Source organism: Canis aureus, chromosome 2 (assembly GCF_053574225.1).
Source record: "Canis aureus isolate CA01 chromosome 2, VMU_Caureus_v.1.0, whole genome shotgun sequence".
NCBI lineage: Eukaryota > Metazoa > Chordata > Mammalia > Carnivora > Canidae > Canis > Canis aureus.
The window spans coordinates 2,723,390-2,737,848 of record NC_135612.1 but is presented as its reverse complement, the minus strand read 5'-3'; the positions used below and the strand labels follow the sequence as shown (position 1 = coordinate 2,737,848).

Genomic DNA, 14,459 nt, shown 5'->3' with positions numbered 1-14,459 from the left:
GTAATTGTGAAATTTTAATGCAATCAGAGGTAAGTCTCCAAAGCATAATCAGAAACCTGGTTTTTGTTCTGAAAGGAAAAGCAGTTTATGTGATTCGACTTTCTCTTGTATTTTGTGTTTTATATGTTTCTAATTAACTCAGTATTGTTTGCACACCGTGATAATATCCAGTGACATTGTCGTATGTGTCTGCAGGTCAGGAACTGGACAGACTAAATTGTTAGAAATGAGCACAGACCAAAAGGACCTCTCAGTGGCCAAAATGTGGGCCTCAAAGTACATAATCTAAGACTATATGTGGGAGAACTTGAAAGGCTCCACCTTAGTTCTTATTTACCTGAAACCTATTTCTATAGGTTTAATTTTCTGCTTAGAAGAACAAAATCTGAAACAAAAACTGATGGAGGCAGAGTGGTTGGCTGAAAAAGTACAGACAGGGAGAAGGCAGAGAAGTCGGTAGAAAACAGAAAGGTTCTAAGCTGGCGTTGTCCAGTAGAGCTTGCAGTCTCTGTCCAACAACTTCCTGCAGCGGTAGAAATACTCAGTTTCTGTTTTCTGCACTGTTCGGTATGTACTGGCCACATGGAGCTGTTGAGCACGTGAAATGTGAACTGAACTCTTAGTTTCTTTTAATTTTAATTGATTTAACTAAATCAATTCCCGCTATTTACTTAATAGCTGTCATAGTGGAGAGTTCAGTGCTAAGTAATTGAGTCTTGTTTTTTGGTAAAGATGAACCTCGCCAGGGACTCCTGAGGCTCTCTCTATGTGTGTGTCACCTGGCAGGTTAATTCATTTTCATGATAAGTACACTTTCAACTTAGTTCAGATCACAAATTCATGGTGATTCATTTTCATGATAAATCTCAGGATTAAAAATAACAAGTCATGTCATACCTACCTTCTTCAGTAGAAGAAGAAACTGGTAGAAACAGTCCATTTTGGGAATCCTTTTTATAAAAATCACGAATTTCTCTGAGGGTGGTACTTTGGTATAGTAGCGTGTTTATATTATTTTTACTGCTGCTATGCCATTACCATTATTTCAAAAGCCTGATATTTGACTATTTTTTGGGATATTCACAAATGTGCCAGATGGATACATATTATTGTATTTATAATAATAATCCTACATTAGAGAGATGCATTCTTACCCTATAGGTTATTTATTATCTATTATGTTATTCTAAATTACCCATGATAAAAACAGAGAAAGTACTAAGTAATGTAGAGACTTGTTTGGACTAATGGATTTTTTAAAAGTCAACTATTTTTCAAGACAAAGAGTGACGAATGTTGATTCAGTCTTAATTTATTGCACACATTTAAGGTGAAGTACTTAGTACGGGTAATATATTTTAAAAATTCTGCTTTAAAGTACAAAAACCATATAATAATTATGAATTTCAAATATAATTAATTTATTTGAAAACAAGTTTGTTGTCTGATGATAGCTATTTCATCTTAATGCTCATTTGTAAAATATTTGGATCAAAGAGTATAAAGAAGAAAATATTTTTTAGTTTCCATTTTTACATTTTGGGATATCTATATATGTATGTACTCTTTAAAAAGCCAGGAATGTGCATTAGATATATATGAACATATGTATGCAATTTTCTTAATTCAGATTAAATGTTTCCCATGCCATGAATTTTAGAAAAGTTAGGATTTAAGACAGATTATTTAATATTCTTTATTTCAAAATTTAAAGGAATTTTTTGTTTGTTTCAAATTTCTCCTCTTCCCTAATATTGTGATACATTTTTAAGCAGCCTTGATTTTCTTTCCATCCTCCTTAAAATGTTTGGCATAAAGAACCTTCTTATATTTTTTACTTCATCAAGCCATATCTCTCTTTAAAGAACTTCCTTTGAAACCCGTGTTGAACCATACCCTCTGATGAAAAAAATAAGGCATGAAAATGATAAGTCCCCATCCATATTCTTATTCAAAAACTATTATTAAGCTGAAGTGTTTTGTTCTTTAAATGAGAAATCATGGCATATGTTTTATCACCTTTCAATTGATATTGTTACATTCTCTCTAGTTTTTGAATGTTCTTGTTCAGCACAGAGACTAGCTGTTGTCAGTGAACTGTCAGGCCATCACTCTCTCCCCGTCCTTCACTGTTTGTCTTCCACTTATGGGACCATTTCTGTACCTGCTCTCCTTTCATGTACATATGTGACAGTGAATGGCTTTCTGGTGATGAGGTTCATGGTATGTGTCTATGGTGATATTGGAGAAAAAAGAGGACAGAAACCATTATCCACTTCTTAACTGCTGTGTGAAGATATTTTTTTCACTATGTCATACATAAGTAAACCTCTCTTGCTGCCAGTGGGTTCTGGCTTCTTTCCAGGAGCATCTAGAACAAGGGCCCATTATATCAATTTAGACATGATGTTCGCTGATGATTGATAATTTAGATATACTAGATGGATACCTTGACGGTTTCATAGGAATGCTTATTATCAATATCTTTTTATAAATTGTGCTAAAATTGTAGATTTTTAAAAATTAGTACCACGTATTTTAAATAGTAAATGTTTGTTTTGAAATAAAAATTAATGAATGTTTTATGCAATTAGGGCTGCTGAAATTCTTTACTATTTCGCCCTGAAACAAGCTCAGAAGTACAAGATAAGTAAATTTCTTTCATCATCCCATTACATGGCACTGACGGAAGCCAGAAGAAATTTGGGTCTGTTTCAACATCATGATGCTATCACAGGAACTGCAAAAGATTGGGTGGTTGTAGATTATGGTACCAGGTAATATAATTATTAAAAAGTGATTATAAAACAAGAATTTCTTAAATTTTGGATCACAGGCTTATATATTTGAAGTTGTTAATGTACATCAGACCATATTAATAATGACATCCCTTGTAAGTTTTGTTACAGAAAAAATCAGTATTCAAAGCAGGTTTCAGGAAATCTATTGACAGTGTCCTAGCTCTCCTAACTTTTTATTGCAGTGATTTTCTGCAAATGGAGTAGTAAAACATTATTATAAAGCTGATTCTGTTTTTTGAGTATAGTATTGTAATTAGGATTACCTTCTTGACCAAGGATTGGTATCAGATAAATCATAGCTATAATCAAAGAAGATAAAGAACTACACTTAATTGTATAGCAGTGTAATTTCATCCTATTTCATATCCAGTTGTTCTTGGATACCTCCTTTTTGTCTTATTTTTTTGTTTTTAGAGGGACATTGACAAAAAAAGAATCAGCCTAGAGGAGAGCCAAAAAGTAGAATACCCTAGAAGCCTTGATATATAGGAATTGGTATGAGAATTGGTTGGCCTGAGTATTGATATCAAAATCATCCAACTCTTGGAAGCTCTGTGAGATGAATGAGGGAGTGGAAGCTCAGTTAATTTCCCGTTGCAGGGTTGGAAATAGCGAGTACAGGCTTTAGCTCAGAACAACAGGAGACTTTGTAAGTAGTGCTTCCCCATAATCAAAAGGCTTACCTTTTGTGATAGTGAGATTTCCATCATCATGCCCGAGTTTGGGTTACCATTCATTGAAATCAGTGTAGAGGAGATTCCTTTGTTGGGGAAGGGGTTTTGATTATTGTTTTCTGATAGTTTAGATTATTATTTCTTCCAAACTTTTTTCGATAATGGTATATTTGATAATATTTTAAAACTGTTAAAATATGCTCTGATTTTCTTATAGTTTTAAAAAGCAAATCTCTTTTTTTAAATAAATGCTCCCTCTTCCAGGTGAAATGTGTACATACAGTACATAAAGTCAACATTACAGATTGACCCACAACGGACATCAATAATCATAATAGGTGTTAATTAAAATTTTAGTTACAGTATTTTGACTGCCTTCCTAGATATTTGGAAAAAGAATTCTTGAGGTTTCATTAGTTGACTTGAGTCCTTGAAAATATATTCATGGTGGTATCTTGAATATCTTCTCAGTGGCAAATGTATTTGGCATCTGTTGAGGATGAGCTGGGCTTAAAATGGCAAACACTCATTGGCTGATAATGATAGTTGGTTTTTCTCCCACAGAATGCATTTTCAAAAGTAAGATCAGATCCTCCATTTTTTTCCTTTTCATCTGCTCCTGTCTTCTTGGTTTATTGAGAGTTTAAAAGTGAAATTTAGATCCAGAAGAGTTCCTAAGAGGAAATGAAGAAGTCATTCTCCTAACACTGTCTACTTGCTCTCTGTCTGCCTGCCATATTGAAAGAGACTTGGGTACAGGTCATTGAGTTTTTGCAACCGAACATTTTATGTTTCATAACCTTTCCAGAAGGCCTGTCATTAGTTCCTCCATATGTTTGCTTATGCTTTTAGCTTATAAAAACATCACCGTACAAAATTGCATCTTAAAGAAAAAAGACAATAATTCGTAAATTGTACTTGACATTTGTAAATTTGCTTTTCGAGAACTTTACACTTCATTGAAAAGTCTACACAATTATCAAGTCATTAGCATAGACATTTTAAGTAGGAAGTTTCAAAACACAAGTTAAAGAGTTATAAACAGAGAGGCAGCTAGCATTGGGTGTTCTCTTGTTCTTGGACTGTTGACTGTTTATTCAGATGTTGGCAGAGGTGCCCGTATGAACAAGTGTAAGAGTTAAGGATTGCATTTGGCTGCTAGTAATAGCAATTTGAAAATGAATAAATCCTATCCTACTTAAATTTGTGCCATGTTGAAGAATTCTGCAGGTCCTCAGTTCAGGTATAGCAGCTCCACAATGCCAACAGGGATCCCAACCCTTCTAGCTTTTTCTTCTGTCATCTAAGGGTGATTCTTCCTTAGTGTACTGCTTTCAACAATAGATTGAATGTTTATATAATTATCACCTGGAGAGCAAGAATACATCATGGCTATTTGAAGGTTAATTCTAACCATGGCATGAAAAAATGAATTAGACTTGGACAGTGTTTGTGATGGATGTTCAGCCTAAAAGTGGGTAATATGTACAGGAGAAGAAATGGTAATGAGATCAGTTACAGAAAGATTTAGAGTTTGCCAGTTTCTAGTCGTAATAAAGGTAGGTCGGAGAAAAAAATGAACAAAGGTTGAGTGTGAGGTTCCAAATGTGTAGATACAACTATTCATGGACAAACGTGATAATATCTGCTTTCAAGAGCAGTAATGATAACAGAATGGAAAACTGATTTCCAAGTGATGATCCCTGAACTGTTCAATGATTATAGGATAAGGGTGTGTTAGGAAGTTAGAGGCTCTGAGAAATCTCACAAGGGTAAATGTTGAGACATTTTAAAATGATTTTAGAGACAGTCTAAAATCTTGCTTTACCCAATGCTTCCCAAACTTATTTACTGTGTTTAGTCTTGCTCTGCTTTATACAAAACAGCTTTATGCATCCTGAGAAAGCATTTGGGGGATACCGTGCCAGTACCTTGTGCTTATCTCCTTAGAAGACTGTGTGTGTGTGCCTTTAGGATACGAACATTGATGTGTGGCATTACCTCCGTTAAATCGGGACTTCAGTGCACTGTAATACATAAAAGGTTTCAGCTGACGGAGAGCATGACTTTTGTTTTTCAGGTTTTGACAGCCTAATAAAGATAGCCATGTAGATAATAAAAATAAACTTAGATCAAGGGGCTTGTTTGTATAACTGAATTGTATTCATTCATACTGTTTTTTGGTCTGGTGAAAACACTTGAATAGACTGAGAAACTTAGCTGGATGATGGCCTGAACCCACGTCCCTAAGACTTTAATACTGTGAATGTATAACATGCTAGCACAGTTAATTACTTTATTGATTATGATCACCCACATCTTTGAAGGCAGTCTCAGTGCTCTGCAAAAAGAAGTTATTTCTAATTCTCTTACACATTCTTTTGTTGTTGCATGCCAACAAAAATGTTCTTAACATATAGATCCAAAATTGCTTCCTGTATTGGGGAAAATAACATAATCACCCTATAACCATAGTAGATTCAATGGCTGATTGAAAGCATGGTTAGCCAAGTTTCTCTACGGATTTCTCCAATGAGTTTACCTATGGATGCCTATTCTATAAAGAAACAAGATGGAATTTGAAAAAAAAACTTGAAACAAATTCTTTTCCCATTTATAGTGGTTCAGTAATAGCTGGTAATGTACCAAGATTCTATTCCAGAATTGATTTTGAATCGATTGATTCATGCGCATCTCTTTGGTTCCTCAGGCATACAGTTTGAATACAGTTAACAGTTTTTTTTTTTTTTTTTTTTTTTTAGTTAACAGTTTTAATGACCAAGAAAAGTAAGAAGGACAAAGACAATTTCATTTCCAGACCTCTGAAAACTCTTTTTTTTTTGAACAAGAACATGAAACTAAAGTCAACAAAGTATTTATTTGAATTCTTTAGGAATTTGAGTTTTGAAATATGTATACTGATTGAATTTTCTTGTGAGTGACAGTTTAATCTCATGTTTCCTTCTGCTGTTTCAACATTTTTTGAAGAATTTTCTAACATAAAGGCTCAAATCACTTTTTTGGTTAGAATGCCTTAAAGCTATTAGAGTGATCATGTTGGATATTCTTAATATTTGGTGTGATATTCATAGAAAGTTCCGGTAGTTTGAATAAATTTACACGTCTCAGATGCGTACAGAAAATTTTCTATTTTAAATGAATCCTTATTAGTGATGTCTTTTGATTAACCTTCTTTTTTCTTGGTAACCTATTTCTGGGCAAAGAAGAGTCCATTCGTTATAGGTTTCACTTTGTGAATACAGGATGAAAGTAATGGTAGTTTGGTCATTATTAAAAAAACTGAAAATATTGTATACAGATGTTAGAATTACTTCTCAGACCAGTAAAATTTTTGGTTCACAGACTCTTTAATTCATTGGTGAATTTGAAGAAGATAATTGGATATTCAGCGCTACTACTTATTTTGAAGGACAAAAACTTGTACAACTCTTACTCTTTTGATAACCTCCTAGACATGGTTAGTTGCTACCTTTTATATTATCTTAAAAATGTGTGATTCTTTTGTTCTTGGATTGGAAAAGGGGGTGAGAAGCTTAGTGAAAAGAGATTGAAAAACAGTGATTTCCTTGTACATTATTTGAAAGAATTTGTATCATTTTATATATGAAATACCTATATGTTCTTCTTTCCTATAAGTGTGTCTGTAGTTGATTTGTAGTGTATATTTTGTTCTGACTAGATCTAAGCATGAAAATTAACGAATTTACTTTGTTACGTGAAACTTAGGGCTTTCAGAACATCATTAAGATGATATTGGAAGGTAACCGAACATTATAATTAGTTATTTTGCTTGGCTTTAATTAGAAGCTCCCTGGTATTTGAACTTCTGTGAGACCTTCCTCTGTTCTTGCTGAACTTCAAATTTGATCCTAAATTGCCTTCTGGTTTCAGGATGAGTCCATGGAGTGGTGTGGGCCAGGCTCAGATGTGTGTAACAGTAGAGGAGAGGTTGAGGAATTAGGAGACTAGCTATTAGCCTCAACCTCTGTACCTGCTTGCACGGGCCTTGAAAAAGTTGCTTAACATCTGTGTGCCCTCGTTCATTTATCTGTAAGATGGGATGATATCTGCCTTGGCTTATGTTGGTGTTGGGATCAGAGGAGCCAATAAAACAGAACATACTCTGAAAGGAAAATAATGCTCTTCAACAACAAGGAAGAACAATTAGCAAACCTCTTTAGACTTCCACTTAGCAACTCAGTTGTTTTAAAATTGTTTTAACATTTTGTCATTGGAGTCTGTTGTAAATGATAGGCTTTGAAATTTTGCATGTGATTGGAGCTTACACATCTGGAATCAGATAATAACCTCAATATTTTCATAACCTGATATTTGCAATGAAATTACAAATATCACATATTCATATTAAAGTAAAAAATCCAGTAAGTGGACATACACTGCTTAAGGATATGAAACCTATGATACAAAGGTAAAATAATGAAACTTTCTGCAAAATTATCTTTAGAACTCTGATCTACTTGGCTCCTAATTGGACTCTAGTCCCTGTAACATATGCTCTAGTGAAGTCTGAATACACACGCATATATATGTGCACACACAAGAATTACTTATTTTGGATTTTGGTGGACTTTATATAGCTAGAAAAAGGATTTTTTTTTCCCACATTGTGTCCTTCTTAGGATTTTGTAAGTACTATTACATAGTTAGTTTTGAAACTTAGCTTTTAAAAGTAAAAATAAAAATTTTTGTTTGTTTTTATAGGATTTTAAACAAAGCTCACAGAGTTCTCTACCACAAAAAACCGTCCTAACGCTGAGTGCAGAACCAAGGTAAATACATAATTTCTCATAAAATTTTGCTACTGTCCTTACTTGATGCTTTTGCTTTTTCATGATTCTTTTCTCTTGCTAGGATACATTTTGAGGCAGTATTTTATTTAATAAATTTATTAATTTCAAAAAATTTTCTGAAGAAATGGATTGTTTTCCCATGACTGTCATGTTCAGTGTTAATAGCTACCACATTGATTGCTGAGTTGAACTATTCTAACAGTATTTCTTTTTTTACAGATACTTGGTATGGGATGGTAAATATAATTTATGATTATATTCTTTTTTAACTTTTTGTTTACTTATTTTCATTGATTCCTGATCCCATTTTTTTAAAATGAAGGAAGAAACTTAATTATGAAGGGTTCCTACTGTAAATTGTTTATTGGATAATTTGTCATTGTGCTGGTCAGATTGTCTCATTTTAACATTGTGGATTTATGTTAAGGTAAATGGGAAAGGCGTTCAGTTGACCTGAAAATGGGGCAATTAATTTGGTGGCTGCCTCTTATTTATAAAGAAATGTTTTATATTTTTATTGGTAATTATTTAACCAAGTCTTCTGTTTTTAATGACTTAGTATCACTAGGCCAGTACCCACTATACCCAGATACACAGTGTATTCTTATCTAATATAACTTATTGCTATCTACATTGAGAAATTTAGTATGTACAAATTGTAGGATAAAAGAATAGTTGTAAGGGATAATTCATGATTTTAACTAGTCTTTATTAAAATTATTTAAAAGTAAATGGAATCAAAGTATTAGAGAAAATTTACAATTGCTAATAAAGTTGACATTTTGATTATGCATAAAGCTTCAGTTGGCTAAATCTCTTCAAGTAGAGACTTGAAATGTATACAGCTCATACTTCTGAACAAGAAGATAGGTATTTTTTAGTAACACTAAAAGTATCACTTAAGTAATGATGAAATCCTACTTTTTTTTTTTTGGCCAGAAAAAGAAGAGATTAACTAGAAAGACAGTTTCAGTCTTAACTTTAAAATCTTGTTGCAGAAAAAAATAAATAAATAAAAATAAAATAAAATAAAATAAAATAAAATAAAATAAATAAAATAAATAAAATAAAATAAAATAAAATAAAATAAAATAAAATAAAATAAAATAAAATCTTGTTGCAGGCTTAAAAGCTTTCCCAGGTTGCCAGGTCATGAGACAGTAATGATCCCATTACAAGACATTTTCTTTTTCTTAAATAATATTTTGACGTAGTTGATGTGATATGGCTGTTTCTTAAATATTGTGCCCCTACTAAATTGTGGTGTCTGTAAATCTCTTTAGCTTTAGACATAATCCCTCTTCTTCTATTTTGGTGGAAAAACCTTTGTTTCTACTGACTGGAAGAATGCCTTATGCTTACTATAAGCGATTCATGCCCCATCTGCACCCCATTAAGTCTTCCTTTGGGTGCTTGGTAGAGTGGGTGGGATGGAGCCCTAATGGGTCAGAAACCCTGTGGTTTCTACTGTCCTTGCTTTAGTCAGCAGTAAGTGATAATTCAGCCCTGCTTATGCTGGAGTGAGAAAGGAGGTACAGGTGTATTGACTAAGAAGAAATACATTTTTGAGCTTTAATATTGAGTTTTAATTATAAACATAAATAGAATATTTGAAACTATTAGTACAATGATCACCTTTTCATATTTCCTTTTAAATGGTTTGTATTTAACTAGGATTCTTCATCTTAAAATTACTTCTTCACAGTTCTTTTCTACCAAATGTCAGTGCTACTACTGTTTCTATAGTTAGGTGAATTGAAGATACTTACAATTGTCAAATTCTTATTTGTATCTTTCTTATCTATTCTGTACTTGAGGACCTCATGAATAGAACTACTTATACTTCTGGTTTTAAAATGTCTTACTTGTTAGCCACAGATAATCTGAGTTGCTGATCTCTCAGTAAAGGCAGTGAAAATTGGAGGAATGACGGTGGCCTTTAAAATGGAAGAATTCCAAATAAAATAAATAAATAAATAAATAAATAAATAAATAAATAAATAAATAAATAAATAAATAAATGGAAGAATTCCACAGTTTTATTTAGCAGGTACTGAAAGTAAGATTATTATCTGCACTTCTCAGTCTTTAAGTTGAAAGTTCCAGAAGTATGGTCATGAGTCTTTCTCCTGTTCTTCGTGAATCCTATATAAGATCAAAGGCTTAGCGTTATTTTGATGATAAACATAATTCTTGTTTGAGCAACAGATTATTAATCTAAATATAACATGCATTCTTAATGAGGGAGACCTCCTGCTTAGGAGGGTAAAAATTGGTTCTTGGGGAGTTTGAAGAGAAGTATTTTTTTAATAATATAAAGCCTAAAAATAGTACAATAACAGACATAATTGAAGTGTGGTATTAAAATTGTATGGGGAGAGGATTAGCAAATAAATGTCTAAAAAGAGTCTTTAAGGAGTTCTGATGGGAAGAGGTTGAGAGACACTGATCTAAACTCATACAATTTCAATAATACACATAAATGATTTGATCATGCTGTTGGCAACATTAGCTATAGCTCTAACCTAACATAACTGAGTTTGGGAGTATTTTAAAAGGAGTCCGTAATCTGCTCGTGGGGATGTAGGGCCTGTCCAGGAGCCTGATGGAGTTCACAAGGTTATGTGAGCTCTATAGTATATGCCTTCATAGTCTTTATATGGAGAGCAGGTTCAATTAAGAGTTAAAAGTTAGGGCACGCTGAATGAGTCATAAATTCTCTAGCCTTCAATAATCCCTAAAAGTACAGAGGTATTTCTTTTTCTCTCTACACACATAATCGCCTAAGGAAACCCAGTTGTAAAAAATTTTAATACAAAGATTTACAGGATTAGGGACACGGAGGACGTAGAAGATGGAAGGTAAACTTCTGAAATAAGCAGGGATTTCAGTTTTCTTTCACTGTGTTTGGTTACTTCGGGCAGGGTGGAAGCAAATGTTGCTGTCGCACAGGCCAGGAAGTCATGTGTTTTGATGATATGTAAAGGGACTTTTTTTTTTTTTTTAACGTGGATACTTTGAAATGCCACTGGGTACACATTGCATTGAGATAACTTCTGTAAATCTGAAAATGTAGTCTTTCAAGTAGAAAATTTTTTTTTAGTGTGAGAGCAATGTATTCAAACCAGTTGCAAATTTACCATTAAGTGCTTTTAATTTTTACCACGGCATTTATTGGTAAGGGATCTTACATATCTTTTGGCCAGAAAAAAGAGCAGGTTAATTTGCGATGAAATAATTAACCCTGTGGAGACACAAAAGAAGTCATTGTTTTCAGAGCTTAGGTGGCATCAGAGTATCGACGAGATATAAACAGTACCCAATTCCAGAAAAGAGACTCAGTACTTCCATTGCCGTTTACTTGTCGAATGATTCTCCCTGGATGGCTGCCCAGCACCTCTAATTTAATTTCCTCTTGTTTTCTCCATGCGTGCTTTCCTTTTGAATCCCGGTCTTTATTAATAGCATCATTCTCTTTCTGGTTGTCTAGGTTCTGAAGCCTCAGAACCCACTTTGACTTCTACTTTTTCTTGCTAAGTTTCATGGACCGGAAAGTCTTTTGGATTTTCCCCTCTACTCATGTCTGACGTTCATCGTCTGCTATTTTCCTATTACTTTGTGGTTTTACACCTTTTTTTTTTTTAATGTTTTACTTCAACTACTGCAATGATTTACTGCTCTTTTGTCTTCAGTTTCTCTCTGCCCCTAATTTATTGCGTGTAGTTGCCCCAGGATCTACCCACAGCAGAATGCGAGCGAGTCACCTGGGTGGCAGCTGCAAGGCTTCTAGGACCTACCCTCGGGAGTCCTAGGAGGTCCTTCCACTATATTCTTAGTCAAACAAGCCACTGGCCAAGGTTCAAGGGGAGGGAATTATTCATTGCTTGATTTGAGGAGCATCTGAAGAAGCAAAGGGAGCGATGGCCATCCTCTTTGGAGACTATCTACCACACTTTACCTGCTGGCCACTATAACTCACACACCTACCATGTGCACAGTATCCCACCTCCTTCCAAGATGCCATCCCATTTTGGCCCCAAATTTTCATCTAAATCAGGTCCAAAATGACTCACTCACATAGCTGGAAATTGATGGGGTCTTATTTCTGTCAGTGTAATCACTTGAAGTTAATTCTTCTAGATTGTAAACTCCTCGATAGTAGGAACTATTTCTTTTATTTATTTTTCCCACTGTGCCTGTGGAATTATAGTCAACGTCGTAAGAATTGAGTAAAGACTTGTTGAAATACAATTAATTATTGACTGAAGAGAATATTGAACTTCAGAGAGCAGATAGGCATAGACATTCTATGTGAAAATGTGGTGTCCTGATATATTCTCCCCAGATAGTTCTTACATCTAGTAATTGGAGTTTGGATGCCAGAGGGCTTCTAAATACACTAGATACTACTACAAGCAAAGATAAATAACAGTTCAGCGCTTTGAATTTGGTCAACATTTGGATGACTGCTCATTTGAGATTTTAGAGTTTCATACCATGAGACCTGAAAAATTATAGGTTGTGTCTCAGCATCATAGCATTCTTACAGAATTACCTTTGTTGAGATTCTTTAGAATGAGTGGGTCAAAAGATACTCCCAGATATCTAAGTGCGTGATCTAATCAGATCAGGGTTTGTTTTTTTTTTTTTTTCCTTCTTTCTTTTTCAGATTTTATTTAAATTCAAGTTAGTTAGCATAGTGCATTATTAGTTTCAGAGGTAATATTTAGTGATTTATCAGTTACATATAACACCCAGTGCTCATTATATTGAGTGTCCTCCTTAACGTCCATCACTCAGTGACCCCATCCTCCCCACCAGCAACCCTCGGTCTGTTCCTGATAATTCAGCATCTCATATGGTTGGCTTCCTTCTCTGTTTTTATCTAATTTTTCCTTCCCTTCCCCTGTGTTCATCAGTTTTGTTTCTTAAATTCCACATATGGGTGAAATCACATGGTATTTGTCTTTTTCTGACTTAATTTCACTTAACACAGAATACACTCTGGTTCCACACTGTTGCAAATGGCAAGATTTTTTTTGATGGCTGAGTAATATTCCATTGTACGTATACATACCACCTCTTCTTTATCTCTTCATCAATTGATGGACTGTTTGGCTCTTTCCATGTTTTGGCTATCGTGGACATTGCTAATTGGTTCCGTTTTTATACATAAGACTTCTTGTTGTTGACCTAGAGTATTTGCCTGGTTGTACATTTTGTATTTTTAATGTTATCACAAACAATTCTTCTCACAATAATTATGTTAGTGTAATGGACTTTAAGACTTTAAATCATTTTTTCCTTGGTTACCATGTCATCAGTGTATTTTTATACCAAGTCACAATATATATAAGAAAGTATCGGGATCCCTGGGTGGCGCAGCGGTTTGGCGCCTGCCTTTGGCCCAGGGCACGATCCTGGAGACCCGGGATCGAATCCCATGTCGGGCTCCCGGTGCATGGAGCCTGCTTCTCCCTCTGCCTATGTCTCTGCCTCTCTCTCTGTGACTATCATAAATAAATAAAAAATAAAATAAAATAAATTAAAAAAAAAAGTATCTAATATCCCTACCAGTTGTTTAAACTTGTTTTATTTATTTATTTATTTTTTTTAAACTTTAAAATAGACCTGAAAGAACCAATTGTAGCTCAAGAACTGAACTAAGATTCCACTGCTGGAACAAAAGTTGTTCTAATCTGAGCACCAGGAGTCTGGTGAGAGAGCCGCGATGAACGTCAGGACGGAGCTTACTTTGTACCTGATGGTTCTTCTTGGGGATGGAACAGTGTCAACAGTGATAACTAGTGTGAGAAGTGGTGTGCTTGTTGCTCCTGCATTGTAACAGTGTGAGCTCAAATCTTGTCATGTACTAGAAAACTGGTACAGAAATGTCTTCACATTAGTTAGCAGAAAAATAAATGTACAAAGTCACAAAGATGGAGGGTTTCCGTCCTTGAAAACGAAGGGCTGCATTTTAACACTATCCCAAGGGAATTTAAGGTAATAATAGAACACATGATTTGACTAGGATTTGACACTCCAGACCCTCTGCAGGTTCCATTATTATGAGAGCAGCTGAAATGTCCTTTCCTTTTAAAGCTACTTTAGAACTTTTCTTTTAATGGGGGAGTTGCTAACTGACAATACAG

At 34.3% G+C, this 14,459-nt stretch overlaps 1 protein-coding gene across 1 annotated transcript in view; it reads left to right on the top strand.

The window, feature by feature from the left end:
* The window catches only part of MAN2A1 (mannosidase alpha class 2A member 1), a 162,037-nt gene that overhangs the window by 82,915 nt on the left and 64,663 nt on the right, over positions 1-14,459 (top strand). The window contains exons 10-12 of the mRNA XM_077861780.1: positions 2,595-2,777; positions 6,839-6,953; positions 8,219-8,286. Coding sequence (XP_077717906.1) covers positions 2,595-2,777; positions 6,839-6,953; positions 8,219-8,286 — 366 coding nt within the window. The remainder of the gene's footprint in view (positions 1-2,594; positions 2,778-6,838; positions 6,954-8,218; positions 8,287-14,459) is intronic.